Consider the following 17435-nt stretch of genomic DNA (forward strand, 5'->3'; position numbering starts at 1 on the left):
ATGTTAGTTGTTGATTGAAGTTGTTTTTTTTTAAACAGATGCATTTACGGTTATTTACGTAGATTTTCATTTACAGACACTTTTTCTTTTATTCAATTATGGCATTATTGTCATGTTTATTTCACAGCTTACATTTATAGAAATTACAATTTTCAAATGTTATATATTGATTGAGGTTGTTTTTTAACAGACGAATTTACGGTTATTTGTGTAGATTTTCATTTACAGACTCTTTTTCTTTTTTTTCAATTATGGCGTTATTGTCATGTTTATTTCACAGCTTACAATTATAGAAATTACAATTTTCAAATGTTAGATATTGATTGAGGTTGTTTTTTTAACAGACGCATTTACGGTTATTTACGTAGATTTTCATTTACAGACACGTTTTCTTTTTTTCAATTATGGCATTATTGTCATGTTTATTTCACAGTTCACAATTATAGAAATTACAATTTTCAAATGTTAGATGTTGATTGAAGTTGTTTTTTTAACAGACGCATTTACGGTTATTTACGTAGATTTTCATTTGCAGACACTTTTTCTTTTTTTCATTCATGGACATTATTGTCACGTTTATTTCACAGCTTACAATTATAGAAATTACAATTTTCAAATGTTAGATATTGATTGAGGTTGGTTTTTTTTTAACAGACACGTTTACGGTTTATTTAGATTTTCATTTACGGACACTTTTTCTTTTTTTCATTTATGTACATTATTGTCATGTTTATTTTACAGCTTACAATTATAGAAATTACAATTTTCAAATGTTAGTTAGTTGTTGATTGAAGTTTGTTTTTTTTAAACAGATGCATTTACGGTTATTTACGTAGATTTTCATTTACAGACACGTTTTCTTTTTTTCAATTATGGCATTATTGTCATGTTTATTTCACAGCTTACAATTATAGAAATCACAATTTTCAAAAGTTAGATATAGATTGAGATTTTTTTTTTTTTTTGAAGTTTGGGTACGAACGTTCGCTCAATATTTCTATACTACAGACGTGTAATCGTTCATATTCGTTATGCTTCAGATTTACTCGTAATGAGAATGGCAATGAACAGCAAACTTCGTCAAGAGATTGCGAATGAAGTGCGGTGAAATTCTGTGAGTATTCATGAACAAGTCACCGCAGTCTACAGAGAGGAAACAATTGATATCAGCAATGATCAAATATAGGTTTGTTGTATCAAATATAGTGAAATGGATCTCTTACAAACTACATAGATATCTCACAACTGAACGACCTGTATTGCAACAGATGAGAATATAGCAAAAGTGGATGCAGCAATCCCTATTGCATTCCCCCTTCTCACCACCAAAGTCACGTGACCACCTGAAAATGCATTAAATTGTGCAAAGAGAATCACACAAAAGATTAATTGATCAATTAAGAAGGTAAATTTGCTCCAGATGGTTCCAAAGATAGAGGTAAAGTTAGGTACCGAAATGAAGATGCATTTTGAGGACATTTGCAGTGACTTGTTGGACTTGTACCAAAGGATTACCGAAAAACTTGCGTGGAATAGTGACAGGTGATGAATCATGAACAGGTGAGTTCATCACTGAGACATTGACAGAATGGCAATCACAGAAATGGAAATGCAAAGTATTTGTTGTATGGAATATTAAAAACAAAGGATTCTCTGAATTAGAAAAAGTATGGCTATGAAAAACATTTTAAAAACTTTAGTCGAGGAAAGTCACTGCAATCATCTCGTTGGATCAATAAGGGCCAATTGTTGTTGATTTCCTTGTGCAATATGGACCATTACACAACGACCGGTGTATTCTGACCAGATGCTACCTAAATAAAGCCTTAAGGAAGAAATGACAAAGTTTTATTAAAGATGACATCATTTTACAGCAAAGCCACACTGCACATGCGGCATGCCAAGAAACCCACAGGCCGAGCTGGAATCTTATGGCACATCCGCCATGTAGTCCAGATCCGGTCCAATCACTTTCACACTGATTTGGATCCTTGAAGAAAGGAAGCAGTTGTTCCGTAATGGATTTAGGCATGGGTGCATCGGTGGGAGAAATATGTTGCACTTAATGCAAGTTGTGTGGAAAAGTATAATCATATTCTGTTGGTAACAATGGAAGGCCCAGTGTAGGATACTCCAGAATAGTATGGTGGAGGGTAAGAGATGGCTACCTTGATCTTAACTAGGTACTAGAAGATGTGCAGCCAGGATGGCTTAGAGGTATGCACACTCACCTTTGAGCTGTCGAGCCTGAGTTTGAATCTCGACCTAGCTATAAACTTTCACCCAGGTGTTTCACGTGCATGGCGAGGCATTATTGTGTGAGCCAGCCACCGGAAGTACGTTAACAGGAGGATCCGTTTGGGTGGACATTATACAACCAACAGTGTGTCTTTTGTGAAGAGGTGAGTTATTACCAATACCTGAGACGAATTGTTTTGGCTGAACATACATTGATGATGATGATGATGATGATGATGATGAGTATGATATATATAAATAATTGTGGCCCCATAGATATAACTTATCGGGCAATTCTCATACATTGGCATATGTGATTTTATCCACAATGCATATTAACCTCATGATCACAATTGACAAGACAATAGGTGTAACAAAATATGGGCTGACACCAGGCAACAGAAATCAAACAACAACATGGTTTTGTTCGGGTGTGGCCTGCCAGGAGCCCATGTGCTCATTAACACATGCTGATCCACAGTGTACTCACTGATCAGTCATAAGTTGCCTACCTGTAACAAAACAGCTCAGAGTGTTATTTGCGATCAGGGGAAATAAGATGTATGTATGGACCTCCCTGTACGAGGTTGATGATTGTGCCAGCAAAAAAAAATAAAAAAAATAAAAAAATCTGAATCACCAACATGCACGAGGAGTGAGAAACACAATAATGTACTTCATCTAATATATAAAGCTCTTTCTAACCTCTAACTGACTCAATGACTGATATTAATGTTCAGTACCTTTCTCATGTCATAGAAAGCTGATATTTACCGTGCTGATGGACATCGAAGCCGGTACACCGGGAAAGATCACAGAACCGTCGGAAAGCGTCCGTGAATGAAAATGTACGTAAAAACCCGTAAACGCACACTTTAAAAAAAAAACCTCAATCAATATCTAGTATTTAAAAATTATAATTTCTATAACTGTAATCTGTGAAATAAACATGACAATAATGTCCGTAAATGAAAAAAGAAAAAGCATCCGTAAATTAAAATTTACGTTAAAACCGTAAATGCATACGGAAAAAACAAACAAACCAAAAAAAAAACCTCAATTGATATGTAGCATTTGAAAATTGGAATTTCTATGAATGTAAACTGTGAAATAAAATTTTCAATGACAAGTTACGTAAAAACCGTAAATGCATACAGGAAAAAAAAAATACCTCAATTGATATGTAGCATTTGAAAATTTGAATTTCTATAACTGAACTGTGAACTAAAATTCTCAATGAAAAGCTACGTAAAGACTGTAAATGCATACAGAAAAAAAATACCTCAATTGATATGTAGCATTTGAAAATTGGAATTTCTATAACCGTAAATTGTGAAATAAAATTCTCAATGAAAAGTTACGTAAAAACCGTAAATGCATACGGAAAAATAAACAAACAAAAAAAAACAATTGATATGTAGCATTTGAAAATTGGAATTTCTATAAATAAACTGAAATAAAATTCTCAATGAAAAGTTACATTTAAAAAACGTAAAATTGTCTGTAAAAACAAAACAAAAAACAACCTACATTGATATCTAGCATTTGAAATTCGGAATTTCTATAACTGTAAACTGTGACATAAAGATCTCAATGAAAATTTATGTAAAAAAACATAAAATTGTCTTCTAAAAAAAACAAAAAACAACCTACATTGATATGTAGCATTTGAAATTTGGAATTTCGATAACTGTAAACTGTGAAATAAAGATGTCAAAGAAAATTTATGTAAAAAAAACCATAAAATTATCTGTAAAAAACAAAAAACAACCTACATTGATATCTAGCATTTGAAATTCGGAACTTCTATAATTACTCCCGCCAGGGAGTAATGCATTCACTCGTGTCCGTGTGTGTGTGTGTGTGTGTGTGTGTGTGTGTGTGTGTGTGTGTGTGTGTGTGTGTGTGTGTGTGTGTGTGTGTGTGTGTGTGTGTGTGTGTGTGTGTTTGTGAACAAGATATCTGGAAAAGTTCTGAACGGATTTGGATGAAAGTTGGTGGGATGATTGCACTTGGGATAAGGAAGAATTGTTTAGTTTTTGGTGTAGCTCAGGATATTATTCCCAATCCAGGAATTTTTTGAAGGATTTTTTTACCATTGGAAGATAGGACTCATTTTTTTTTTAACATTATCTTCTATATATTCTATATTTAACTGTGATATGAAAATAGTTTTCATATTGGTTGTAAATGTAGCTTAAACTCGTGGTTATGCGTTAGATCGGTGTATTTATTTAGCAGCGTCGTCTTCAATGTTCATTTTTTTTTTCTAACAAAGACATATTCTGTCATTTTAAAACCACCAAAGTGTGTATTAGGTTTCCCGTTTCATAAAATGTATCGATTGATACGTATAATGCTTTAAAACTGTTATTTTTATTTTTTATTTTTTTTACCTCAGAAGAGATATCAACATTTAGCTCAGCGAATGCCATTCGTGGTGTCAGTATTTGATGAACTTATAAAGACTTAGTTCCAGATTTGTCAATGGCTAGGGTATATTTACAAACGAAGAAAACAGATTTGGCAAAATTCCAACTTTTTTTTAAAACCGCATATTCACCCAGGGTTGTGAAAGGCTGAAGAAGAAGAAACCTCACATGGGCTTCCCAGACGAAATAATTAATTCTGGTTCTGGCTCTGCGATTTTCAGGTTTATTACTCCCGCCAGGGAGTAATGCATTCGATCGTGTCCGTCCGTGTGTGTGTTTGTGTGTTCGTGTGTTCGTGAACAAGATATCTGGAAAAGTTCTGAACGGATTTGGAAGAAGGTTGGTGGGATGATTGCCCTTGGGATAAGGAAGAATTGATTAGTTTTTGGGGAAGCTCAGGATATTATTCCGGATCCAGGAATTTTTTTTGAATTTTTTTTGGGAAAGATTTTTTCTGTTTTACTGCATTAAAGCATTTATTCTTATTCTTAAATGATGTTTTTCTCCTCTAATTCCGAGATATATTAAAATTAATTCTCTGACAGTTAGGGCTTACTTTTTTTTCATTTATTGTTTTGGGGAGAGGGGATGTTAAAAAAAACATATTATTCCAACTAAACCCACGGCGGGAGTATGCGCTCTACTGAGTGGCGTTCTAGCTGTAAACTGTGAAATAAAGATCTCAATGAAAATTTATGTAAAAAACAGTAAAATTGTCTGTTAAAAAAAAATAACAACCTACATTGATATCTAACATTTGAAATTCGGAATTTCTATAACTGCAAATTGTGAAATAAAGATTTAAATGAAAATTTATGTTTAAAAAACAAAATTATCTGTAAAAAAAAAAAAACAACCTACATTGATATCTAGCATTTGAAATTCGGAATTTCTATAACTGTAAACTGTGAAATAAAGATCTCAATGAAAATTTATGAAAAAAAAAACATAAAATTGTCTGTAAAAAAAATAAAAAAACAACCTCCATTGATATCGAGCATTTGAAATTCGGAATTTCTATAACTGTAAACTGTGAAATAAAGATCTCAATGAAAATGTATGAAAAAAACCCTAAAATTGTCTGTAAAAAAACCCAAAAAACAACCGACATTGATATCAAGCATTTGAAATTCGGAATTTCAATAACCGTAAACTGTGAAATAAAGACCTCAATGAAAATTTATGTAAAACACCGTAAAATTGTCTGAAAAAACATAAAACAACCTACATTGATATCTTGCATTTGAAATTCGGAATTTCTATAACTGTAAACTCTGAAATAAATGTCTCAATGAAAATGTATGTAAAAAACCATAAAATTGTCTGTAAAAAAAACAATAAACAACCTACATTGATATCTTGCATTTGAAATTCGGAATTTCTATAACTGTAAACTGTGAAATAAATATCTCAATGAAAATGTATGTAAAAAAACATAAAATTGTCAAAAAAAAACAAAAAACAACCTACATTGATATCAAGCATTTGAAATTCGGAATTTCTATAACTGTAAACTGTGAAATAAAGATCTCCATGAAAATTTATGTAAAACACCGTAAAATTGTCTGCAAAAAAACATAAAACAACCTACATTGATATCTAGCATTTGAAATTCGGAATTTCTATAACTGTAAACTGTGAAATAAAGATCTCAATGAAAATTTATGTTAAAAAACCATTAAATTGTCTGTAAAAAAAAATAAAAAACAACCTACATTGATATCTAGCATTTGAAATTCGGAATTTCTATAACTGGAAACTGTGAAATAAAGATCTCAATGAAAATGTGTGCAAAAAAACATAAAATTGTCTGTAAAAAAAACCCAAAAAACAACCTACATTGATATCAAGCATTTGAAATTCGGAATTTCAATAACCGTAAACTGTGAAATAAAGACCTCAATGAAAATTTATGTAAAACACCGTAAAATTGTCTGTAAAAAACATAAAACAACCTACATTGATATCTTGCATTTGAAATTCGGAATTTCTATAACTGTAAACTGTGAAATAAATATCTCAATGAAAATTTATGTGAAAAACTGTAAAATTGTCTGTAAAAAAACCAAAAAAAAACAACCTACATTGATATCTAGCATTTGACTATTCGGAATTTCTATAACTGTAAACTGTGAAATAAATATCTCAATGAAAATGAATGTAAAAAAACCATAAAATTGTCAGTAAAAAAACCAAAAAGACAGCCTACATTGATATCTAGCATTTGAAATTCAGAATTTCTATAACTGTAAACTGTGAAATAAAGATCTCAATGAAAATTTATTTAAGACACAGTAAAATTGTCTGTAAAAAAAACAAAAACAAAAAACCTACACTGATACCTTGCATTTGAAATTCCGAATTTCTCTAACTGTAAACTGTGAAATAAATATCTCAATGAAAATGTATGTAAAAAAACCATAAAATTGTCTGTAAAAAAAACCAAAAAAACAACGTACATTGATATCCAACATTTGAAATTCGGAATTTCTATAACTGTAAACTGTGAAATAAAGATTTCAATGAAAATTTATGTGAAGAACCGTACTATTGTCTGTAAAAAAACAAAAAAAACAACCTACATTGATATCTAGCATTTGAAATTCGGGATTTCTGCAACTGTAAACTGTGAAATAAAGATTTCTATGAAAATTTATTTTAAAAAACCATAACATTGTCTGTTAAAAAAAAACTTTAAAAAACCTACATTGATATCTAGCATTTGAAATTCGGAATTTCTATAACTGTAAACTGTGAAATAAAGATCTCAATGAAAATTTATGTAAGACACCATAAAATTGTCTGTAAAAAAAACAAAAAAAACAACCTACACTGATATCTAGCATTTGAAATTCGGAATTTCTATAACTGATAATACTCTATAATACTCCCTCCTCCGGTATGATAGACCTGAGCCTCGTCCTGGAGGCGGGGTTGCTATCTTTATCAAAAACTCTCTTCCTCACTCGCCCTGCACTGCACTCTCTCCACCTCACCCCCAGGAATACCTCTGGCTACGGCTTCCCCTTCGCTCCCACCTCTTGTTCATATGTGTGTTGTACCGTCCACCAAACAGTGATGACTCCATCTACATCTCGCTGTCTGATGATATGGACCAACTTCTATCTACTCATCCCAACTCTCTCTTCCTCATATGTGGTGATTTCAACTGTCATCATGCCAGTTGGCTGGGTGTGGGTACCTCTCTCACCAGCCATGGCTCCTCAGCAAAGGACTTCTGCGACTCACTGGGACTGACACAATCTGTCAATTTCCCGACCCGGATCTCAGTCAACGGAACATCTTCTCTTCTGGACTTGGTTATGACTAACTTCCCTGAAAATGTCTGCTGCTCTTCTTCTGCTCCGATCGGATCATCTGATCATGTCCTTGTTAAAGTGGACATCTCTCTGACCATCCTCAGGGAGCCTGCTCAGCGTCGACGAGTCTGGCATTTCACTCAGGCCAACTGGCACGGTCTTCAAGCAGCCATCAATCATCTGGACTGGTCTCCCATCTCTACCACCTCTGACATCAACTCATCCTGGGAATTCTTCCAAAGTAAATTGCTCTCTCTCATGCACAGATTTATCCCATCTCGTCTTCAGTTGTCATACCCTTCCTCCCGTCCATGGTACACGGAATCTTGTGGTGAGGCTGTTGCCCAGAAACAACTTGCCTTCGTCTCCTGGAAAGCAAATCCAACGGAAGGAAATCTCATTTCCTTTCACAAAGCCCGAAACAAGTGTGTGTCCACCTTCAGGAGAGCCAGGAAACAATATCTCTCCGTTCTCAAGACCGAACTCTCTTATCTGTCTCCCTCTTCCAAATCCTGGTGGCGTCTGGTCAAATCCGTTTCTGGTGTTTGTTCCCCCTCCATCCCCTCCCTTACCTCAAACGGCTACACAGCTGACTCCGCACGTGAAAAAGCTGAATGCCTCAACTCTGTGTTTGCCTCTAAATCTTGTGTCCCAAACCCATCCCTCTCTGTACCCACCATACTCAGTCGTACCCTGCTGCTCCTGGACTCCGTGTCCTTTCCTCCTGACAAGGTGGAAAAGTTTCTGTCAACCCTCGACTCTGATTCTGCAACTGGACCCGACGGCATCAGCCCACGGGTCCTAAAATCCTGCTCTGCTGCTCTATCTCACCCTCTCTCTGTTCTCTTCACCCTCTCTTTTGCTCAAGGTCAACTGCCATCTGCTTGGAAATCAGCCAACATCACCGCTTTGCACAAAAAAGGTGCAAAAACAGATCCTAGCAACTACAGACCAATCAGCCTTCTCCCAATTATCAGCAAAGTCATGGAATCCATCATTGCTTCTGATATGAAATCTTTCCTCTTCTCCAATGGCTTGATCTCTGATCATCAATTTGGTTTCAGACCAGGTCACTCTACTCTGGACATGCTGCTTCTGCTGTCTCAACAATGGATGGAGGTCCTCAATGCCAAACAGGAAATTAGAGCTGTCTCCCTCGACATATCACGTGCCTTCGACACGGTCTGGCACCCCGCTCTGCTCACCAAACTCTCCTCCTTTGGTATCCATGGAAATCTCCACGCATGGCTGGCGGACTTCCTCTCTAGTCGTCGTCAACGTGTGGCCCTGAATGGGTTTCTCTCATCTCCTCTTCCTGTTCAGGCTGGAGTTCCCCAAGGCAGTGTTCTGGGCCCCGTGCTTTTTCTGGTCTTCATCAATGATCTCTCTGACTCTCTCGAAAATCCTCTCTATCTCTTTGCTGATGACTCCACTCTCTGCCGCTCCATTCCTCTTCCCTCAGATCGGCAGTCTGCTGCCTCCTCACTCTCTGAAGACCTGGACAAAATCACAGACTGGTCAAACAAGTGGAACATGTCTTTCAATCCTGACAAATCTCACACTCTTACTATGTCTCTCCGAAAAGATCGACTGGACAACCCTCCCATCTACTTTCTCAACAATCCTCTCCAAGAAGTTCTGTCGCTCAAGATTTTGGGTCTCACTATCTGCCATGATCTTTCTTGGGAAAACCACATTTCCAAGCTGGCCTCCAAAGCCAGTCGCCGACTGGGCATCCTCCGTCGTGCGAAGTCCTTCCTCGGCACACCTGAGCTCCTCACCACATACAAGGCTTTCATCCGCAGCTCAATGGAATACTGTTCTCCCCTATGGGCCGGTGCTCCTGCCTCACACCTAGCTCGGCTTCACGCTGTTGAAACCAAAGCTTTCAGAATTATTGGAATCTCCCGCGATGAAGCTATCTCTGAGGGCCTTTCACTCACTCACCGCAGGCAGGTAGGTGGTCTTTCTGTCTTCTACCGACTCCTCTCCGGCCTTGCACCCCCAGCTCTCTCTGTGCTCTGTCCCCCAAATATTCCTACAGGTCGCACAAGATCTGCCAGCAACCCTCTGATGGTTAAACTGCCGAAATCTCGGCTCTCCGCTCACCTTCACTCTTTCATTCCTCTTTTCTCCCGCCTCTGGAACAAACTCCCTCACTCCCTTCAATCCCACTCCTCCCTCCAGGTCTTTAAAACAGCTGTTCACCACCATCTCTTATCTTCCCCCATCCAAAACCTTGATCTTTTCTACCCCCGCTAATTCACCCCAGATCCACCTTGTTTGAAATTCCAACTTCTTTCCTGGAAGTCCTGGCAGTGTCCATATGTTTTATACCTCTCCCACTGCCCCCTTCCCACGCCCCCCCCCCCCCCCAAAGCCCTCGCCCTCTCTCAGATCTCTCGATGTCTCCATGTCTCTCGGTCCCTGCTCTCAAATGTTGTGTTTGTGTCCTTCCCCCTCTCTCCCCATCTTGTCTACCGCTCCCTATGTTATATGTTTTATGTGTCGGTTTGTCTTTCTGTGTGTTCATGTGATTAATGTTCGCTCTTTCACGAGCCTCGATATTGTATACAAAAAAAAAAAACAAAAAAAAAAAAAAACTGTAAACTGTGAAATAAAGATCTCAATGAAAATTTATGTAAAGAACTGTAAAATTGTCTGTAAAAAAAACCCCCCAAAAACAACCTACATTGATATCTAGCATTTGAAATTTGGAATTTCTATAACTGTAAATTGCGAAATAAAGATTTAAATGAAAATTTATGTAAAAAAAAAACATCAAATTGTCTGTAAAAAAAACAAACAAAAAAACAACCTACATTGATATCTAGCATTTGAAATTCGGAATTTCTATAACTGTAAACTGTGAAATAAAGATCTCAATGAAAATTTATGTTAAAAAACCGTAAAATTGTCTGTAAAAAACAAACAAAAAAAACAACCTACATTGATATCCAGCATTTGAAATTCCGAATTTCTATAACTGTAAACTGTGAAATAAAGATCTCAATGAAAATTTATGTAAAAAAACCCATAAAATTGTCTGTAAAAAAACCAAAAAAAACAACCTACATTGATACCTAGCAGTTGAAATTTGGAATTTCTATAACTGTAAACTGTGAAATAAAGATCTCAATGAAAATTTATGTAAAAAAACCATAAAATTGTCTGTAAAAAATACAACAAAAACAACCTACATTGATATCTAGCATTTGAAATTCGGAATTTATATAACTGTAAACTGTGAAATAAAGATCTCAATGAAATTTATGTAAGACACCGTAAAATTGTCTGTAAAAACAACAACAAAAAAAACCTACACTGATATTTTGCATTTGAAATTCAGAATTTCTATACCTGTAAACTGTGAAATAAAAAACTCGGTGAAAATGTATGTAAAAAAACCATAAAATTGTCTGTAAAAAAAACCAAAAAACAACCTACATTGATATCAAGCATTTGAAATTCGGAATTTCAATAACCGTAAACTGTGAAATAAAGACCTCAATGAAAATTTATGTAAAACACCGTAAAATTGTCTGTAAAAAAAACATAAAACAACCTACATTGATATCTTGCATTTGAAATTCGGAATTTCGATAACTGTAAACTGTGAAATAAATATCTCAATGAAAATTTATGTAAAAAACTAAAATTGTCTGTAAAAAAACAAAAAAACAACAACCTACATTGATATCTAGCATTTGAAATTCGGAATTTCTATAACTGTAAACTGTGAAATAAATATCTCAATGAAAATGTATGTAAAAAACCATAAAATTGTCTGTAAAAAACAAAAAAAACAACCTACATTGATATCTAGCATTTGAAATGCGGAATTTCTATAACTGTAAACTGTGAAATAAAGATCTCAATGAAAATTTATGTAAGACACAGTAAAATTGTCTGTATAAAAAATAAAAAAAATTTGAAAACCTACACTGATACCTTGCATTTGAAATTCCGAATTTCTATAACTGTAAACTGTGAAATAAATATCTCAATGAAAATGTATGTAAAAAAACCATAAAATTGTCCGTAAAAAAAACAAAAAAAAACAACGTACATTGATATCCAACATTTGAAATTCGGAATTTCTATAACTGTAAACTGTGAAATAAAGATCTCAATGAAAATTTATGTGAAGAACCGTACTATTGTCTGTAAAAAAACAACCTACATTGATATCTAGCATTTGAAATTCGGGATTTCTGTAACTGTTAACTGTGAAATAAAGATTTCTATGAAAATTTATGTTAAAAAACCATTAAATTGTCTGTAAAAACAAACAAAAAAAAAAACCTACATTGATATCTAGCATTTGAAATTCGGAATTTCTATAACTGTAAACTGTGAAATAAAGATTTCAATGAAAATTTATGTTAAAAAACCATTAAATTGCCTGTAAAAAAAAAACAATAACAAGTCAGGAGACGACGATGGTTCCCGAGCGAGCGGTATTCGATGACAAAGGACGGATTATAACCGAAACAGGCCCGGACTGGGGGGTCGAGGGCCCACGTGGCAGGTGTCGGCCCCCGACATGCGGTGTACATGCCTATTTACAAAGGGCCCCAATGCGCTGCGTGCGCAGGCCTTTAAGAGCCAGCTGTACGTAATTGTGTGTGGTGCTGGCCTGGAAATGTCAAAACAAAGGTTACTGACCTTGAAATGAGATAGAAAATAATGTATAATCAGTTATGAGGTTAGTTAGCTACACAATACCGAAAATTCGGATCGATTCCGACAACTTTGAAAATTTGACCTTTGTGACCTTCAAATGTCAAAGGTCAAAGATTCTGAAATTTGTTGTAAAACTTGTATTTCATGATGTATGTGATAATATAAAATCATGGACGACATTCCACCCTATCAGGAAGCGAACAATGTAATAAAACCATCAAAAATAGACTTTTCTAAATTTCGTGACCTTCTCGCGAAAATGAAAAATCGAGCTCTGTGGGGCTAGACACATGACATTAAACCACTTTTAGAGGCCATTTTTCCCCGCAAAGCGGGGGTTGGCCTTTTTCGGGCACCGTGGTTGTTGTTGTTTTTGTTGGTCCCCTTTTTGAAGCAATGTTTTACGGCCGGATGCCCTTCCTGCCGCCAATCCTGTTTGTCGCCTTTTTACGACAAACAGGTAATTACCAGTGAACTGGTACTCAATTAGCCGACCTCGGAAGGTCATGACAGGCTGAGTCAATCCCCCTGGCGTTAATTCAGCGATCGACCGGGATTCGAACCCAGGATCCTCGTATCCTAAGCTGGCGCCCTAGCCGCTAAGCCAACACCAGGGTTAGACACATGACATTGGCCTAACCAAATACAGAAACCCCTTTCAGATTCCACCAAACCCCTCGGAGAAGATGTAGCTTGATCTCGATTACCCCCTAAACAGACATCTTTTTCGGGCGTGGCTCCGCCCACAATGGGCGCAATACGCCCACTCTAGGCAGGACACAACTAGATCATGATATCAACCTTCCACCCAAGTTTCATCAAGATCGGATGATATCATCGGGCAGTTATGCTGTGGACAGACAGACACACAGACAGACACACACCCATGACGAAAATAGTGGTCACTCTGTTTGATAACTCGTGAACCAAAAAAAAAACAACCTACACTGATACCTTGCATTTGAAATTCGGAATTTCTATAACTGTAAACTGTGAAATAAATATCTCAATGAAAATGTATGTAAAACACCGTAAAATTGTCTGTAGAAAAAATAAATTTGTTTTTAAAACCCCTAAATTGATATCTAGCAGCATGTTGGTGATGCTTACCCATAATCATAAAGTTGCCATTTACTATGTACCTACATACAAAGCATGGCTTGTTATTGGTTACACACTGTGTAAGCATACCCCACTGGTAGTATATACCCTGACAATAATCTCCTCTGATTTATCTTGAGATGTGACTTGTGGATCTCATGAGATGTGACATAACATGTGACAAATCCTATGTGGATCTTATCGGGTCCTCGTCAGCTGAGACCTACCTACATGAGCATTGCCTGTAAACAGGATTTCGTAAGCCGGTGCCATGCAATTTACCCAAGTGTCCTCACCGCTGGGCATTGGGAAAGCTTTTCTGACGCCACCATCTGCACGTTCATGTACTTGCTTTGAGACTTGCCTCGAGACTTTATCAGCTTCTGCAAAACCTGCACACGTGGTTTGTGGAGATTAAAAAAAAAAAAAAAAACATGATTCTATATTTAGGAAACTCGATCCATTCCATCCTCTTTACATTCATTATGCTTCACAGGGCATGAAACAACCAAACATTGGCACACAGTTTGTACTTTAGCAATGGTCTGTATAGCCTGATGTAATAAAAATGTTCTCCATCCAACCACCAGCAGCAGCATCAGCACCACCACTACGAGTACCACACAACATGAGCACCACCACCACCACTATTACCAACACAGCACCAGCACCACTGTTACCAACACAACACAGCACCACTATTATTATCACAACACAGCACCACTATTATTATCACAACACAGCACCAGCACCACTATTACCAACACAACACAGCACCACTATTATTATCACAACACAGCACCAGCACCACTATTACCAACACAGCACCAGCACCACTGTTACCAACACAGCACCAGCACCACTATTACCAACACAACACAGCACCACTATTATTATCACAACACAGCACCAGCACCACTATTACCAACACGTCAGCACCACCAATGCCAATAAACTCGCTGTACCCCCTTCCTTTTGTCACCCCCTAAACCACTACCTTGACCATGGCTCATTCAGGCAGCATTGAAGCTTTGGAATCATCCATTGATCAAACTGTACAATCAATAAAATCATGAAATAATAAACTGTGATGGAGTCCCGGGATGGTTGTTTGTGAGACCTTTGGGGAGGAGACTTTGATATAGACGATTATAGGAGCAAGAGATGTTTTTGAAAGTTGGGCTGGATGGTTGATGGTGTCTGCATCAACCACAACCAGCTGTAGTGTACGTGCCAGCTCAAAGATCCGCTCGATTTCAGCCTGCACCTCGGCTGCACCACAGTGAGGGAGTTAATGAGACAAAAAAACACCACAAATTGTCAAGTTGTACCAAGATATTCAAATGGATAAAATAAATATTACTTTTGTGCTTCTTCAAAAACAAAAACTCGTATGTAATGGTGTGTGTTTTACTTAAAATAATTAATTGTTGAGTGGTGCAAAGTATTGATTGGAATAAAAAAATATAATACATTTCGAAACTGGACCGAGCAATCAAAGTTTGCAAACCCTCGCCCGGAACTGTTCTGTGTGGGTGTTACGTGGTCCCCTCGGTGAATACCTGGTCTCGGTGACCCCCGGACCGTGAGAGGAACTTCGCCAGAAAGGTGTATTATATATGCGCATTCGCCACGCAATCCATATGAATTCCACCCAAGAGAAAACTGATGTTCAAGGATATATTTCAATGGTAATGACACCATACAATTTCAATGATACAACCACGGAGATTTTCCCCGAGCAATCAATAGCAAACCACCATCAACAATTCCCAATCCACAATCAATCCCCTATCTGATTAAGATGGCCATCTTATATATGTGTGTTCACTTCGGTACTCACGACCCCCTTTTGGTCTCTGCTCCTCACAATGTCTCTGGGCCCCTCCTGACCAAGATACTGGTCGGCGTCGCCGCACTCGGGCGGTTGAACAAACCCCGGGTGGACGTTTTTCCACCGGGCAGGTATCGTACCAGGCACCGTGGCTGCAGCCCCTCGTGGCCACGCGAAGCGGGTACGGTAGAGCAAGCCAAAAGCCCCACGCCGCTTGCAAGGCGCGTTAGGCCCCAAGGTGCGACCCGCATGCGTCTGTTTAGACGGTGCCGCGAACGGTGCCAGACGCGGGGTCGATGCACGGCCCCACGTCAACTTGACGTCTCCACCGGGCAGGTACACGTCCCGGTAATTCCTCTCGCCAGACGGGCTTCCGGAACGCCGCTTTTCCACGCAGCGCAAGGTCGATCCCACCTTTCGTCGGAGCGGGGCGAGGAAGAAGAATACTCGTCGCTTTCTTCCTCGTGTCTTTTCCTCTTCCGTTTCCGGTCACTTCCGTTTCCGGACACTTTTCAGAAGGGCTCCTGACCCTCCAACCACAACAACCCTTAATCTACTACCCATGGATAAGCAAAGACCTGAATGGTAATTCACATACATTCACATAAATATGTAACACTCCCCCCCTTCAAGAAAGAAAGTTTGAACCCAGCGAAAACTTTCTTTGCCGGCCAATTTGGAGAAACAAACCAGATAACTCAACCCCCCCACATTATCAGTTCCCCCCGGGCACAGTTATCACTTAACAATAAAGCAACCAAAATTTTACCACAACCCCTCCAGATTACTCACTCTGGACTAAGCACCAGCAACGACATTGTCCCTGCCAAATCAAACTCCATCTCATGACCCTCTGACTTTGACCGTCAGTTTCTTGTGAATGAAGGTTAAGGGGTTGATCAAAGATCCAAAGTTAAGCAACTCGATAGCACTTTTTCCGGGAGGCCAAGCCGAGTATTCACTACATGGATGCCTTTAGGAACGTGGAGTTCACGGTTAGTCCGTGCAGGAAAGTTCTCTACATGGGCGCCTTGAGGAACGTGGAGTTCACGGTTAGTCCGTGCATGAAAGTTCACTACATGGACGCCTTTAGGAACGGCGTTCACGGTTAATCCGTGTAGGAATCTTGGCTCGGCGGCTCCGCCACATTCAGTGCTTCAACTTCTCAGAACTTCCCTAATAATTATGGTGGGACCGCTTGTCCCTGTAGTCCCATGAATAGCGGTCTCCTTCTCGGCCACTACTTTGACAATCCTTCCTTCGGGAGTTGCCGTAACTCAGGGAGCCTCCATAATAATATTGATTGCGGCCACCACCAAAACTACCGCCCAGTTGTCCTCTCCTGTAGACCTCTCGATGCCTACGAAATGCCTTCCCTACTGTTATGGTCCGACCCTCCAAATCCTTGCCATTCCAATTCTTCTCTGCCTCTCTGGCGTCTTTTGTGCTTGCAAACGTGACAAAGCCGAACCCTCTTGACTGTTGCGTTTCCCTGTCTCTTACCAACCGCACTTCCACCAGCGGCCCATATCTGTTGAAGACAGAGGTCAGAACTTCTTCCTCTGTTTTGAAGTTCAGTCCCCCTACAAATAACTTGGTACTTTTGTCGCCATCCCGAGCTGGTGTGGTGTTATTTTCCCTGCTGGGCTCTTTACCAACCCTCAGGTTACCATAAACTTGACCCCCGGCCAAATCATTCCCGATAACCACAGATACACCCTCTACAGGAAGCGTGGCTTGTAACCCGACGGTGACCGGTCCTGACACCAAATCGGACTCCAAATGGATGACATGAAGTGGAGCACTAACACCGCCCCCGATCCC

At 38.3% G+C, this 17435-nt stretch overlaps 1 protein-coding gene across 2 annotated transcripts in view; it reads right to left on the reverse strand.

Annotated features, from left to right (window-relative positions):
* The window catches only part of LOC137429609 (voltage-dependent L-type calcium channel subunit beta-3), a 324798-nt gene that overhangs the window by 52871 nt on the left and 254492 nt on the right, over positions 1–17435 (reverse strand). For both annotated transcript variants that reach the window (XM_068119656.2, XM_078779633.1), the window contains exons 10-11: positions 14898–15049; positions 14074–14169 (exon numbers count right to left, since the gene is read on the reverse strand). In XM_068119656.2, the coding sequence (XP_067975757.2) occupies positions 14074–14169; positions 14898–15049 (248 nt within the window). The remainder of the gene's footprint in view (positions 1–14073; positions 14170–14897; positions 15050–17435) is intronic.

The sequence above is a fragment of the Myxine glutinosa genome, chromosome 6 (genome assembly GCF_964187855.1).
Source record: "Myxine glutinosa chromosome 6, kmMyxGlut1.1, whole genome shotgun sequence".
NCBI classification, from domain to species: domain Eukaryota; kingdom Metazoa; phylum Chordata; class Myxini; order Myxiniformes; family Myxinidae; genus Myxine; species Myxine glutinosa.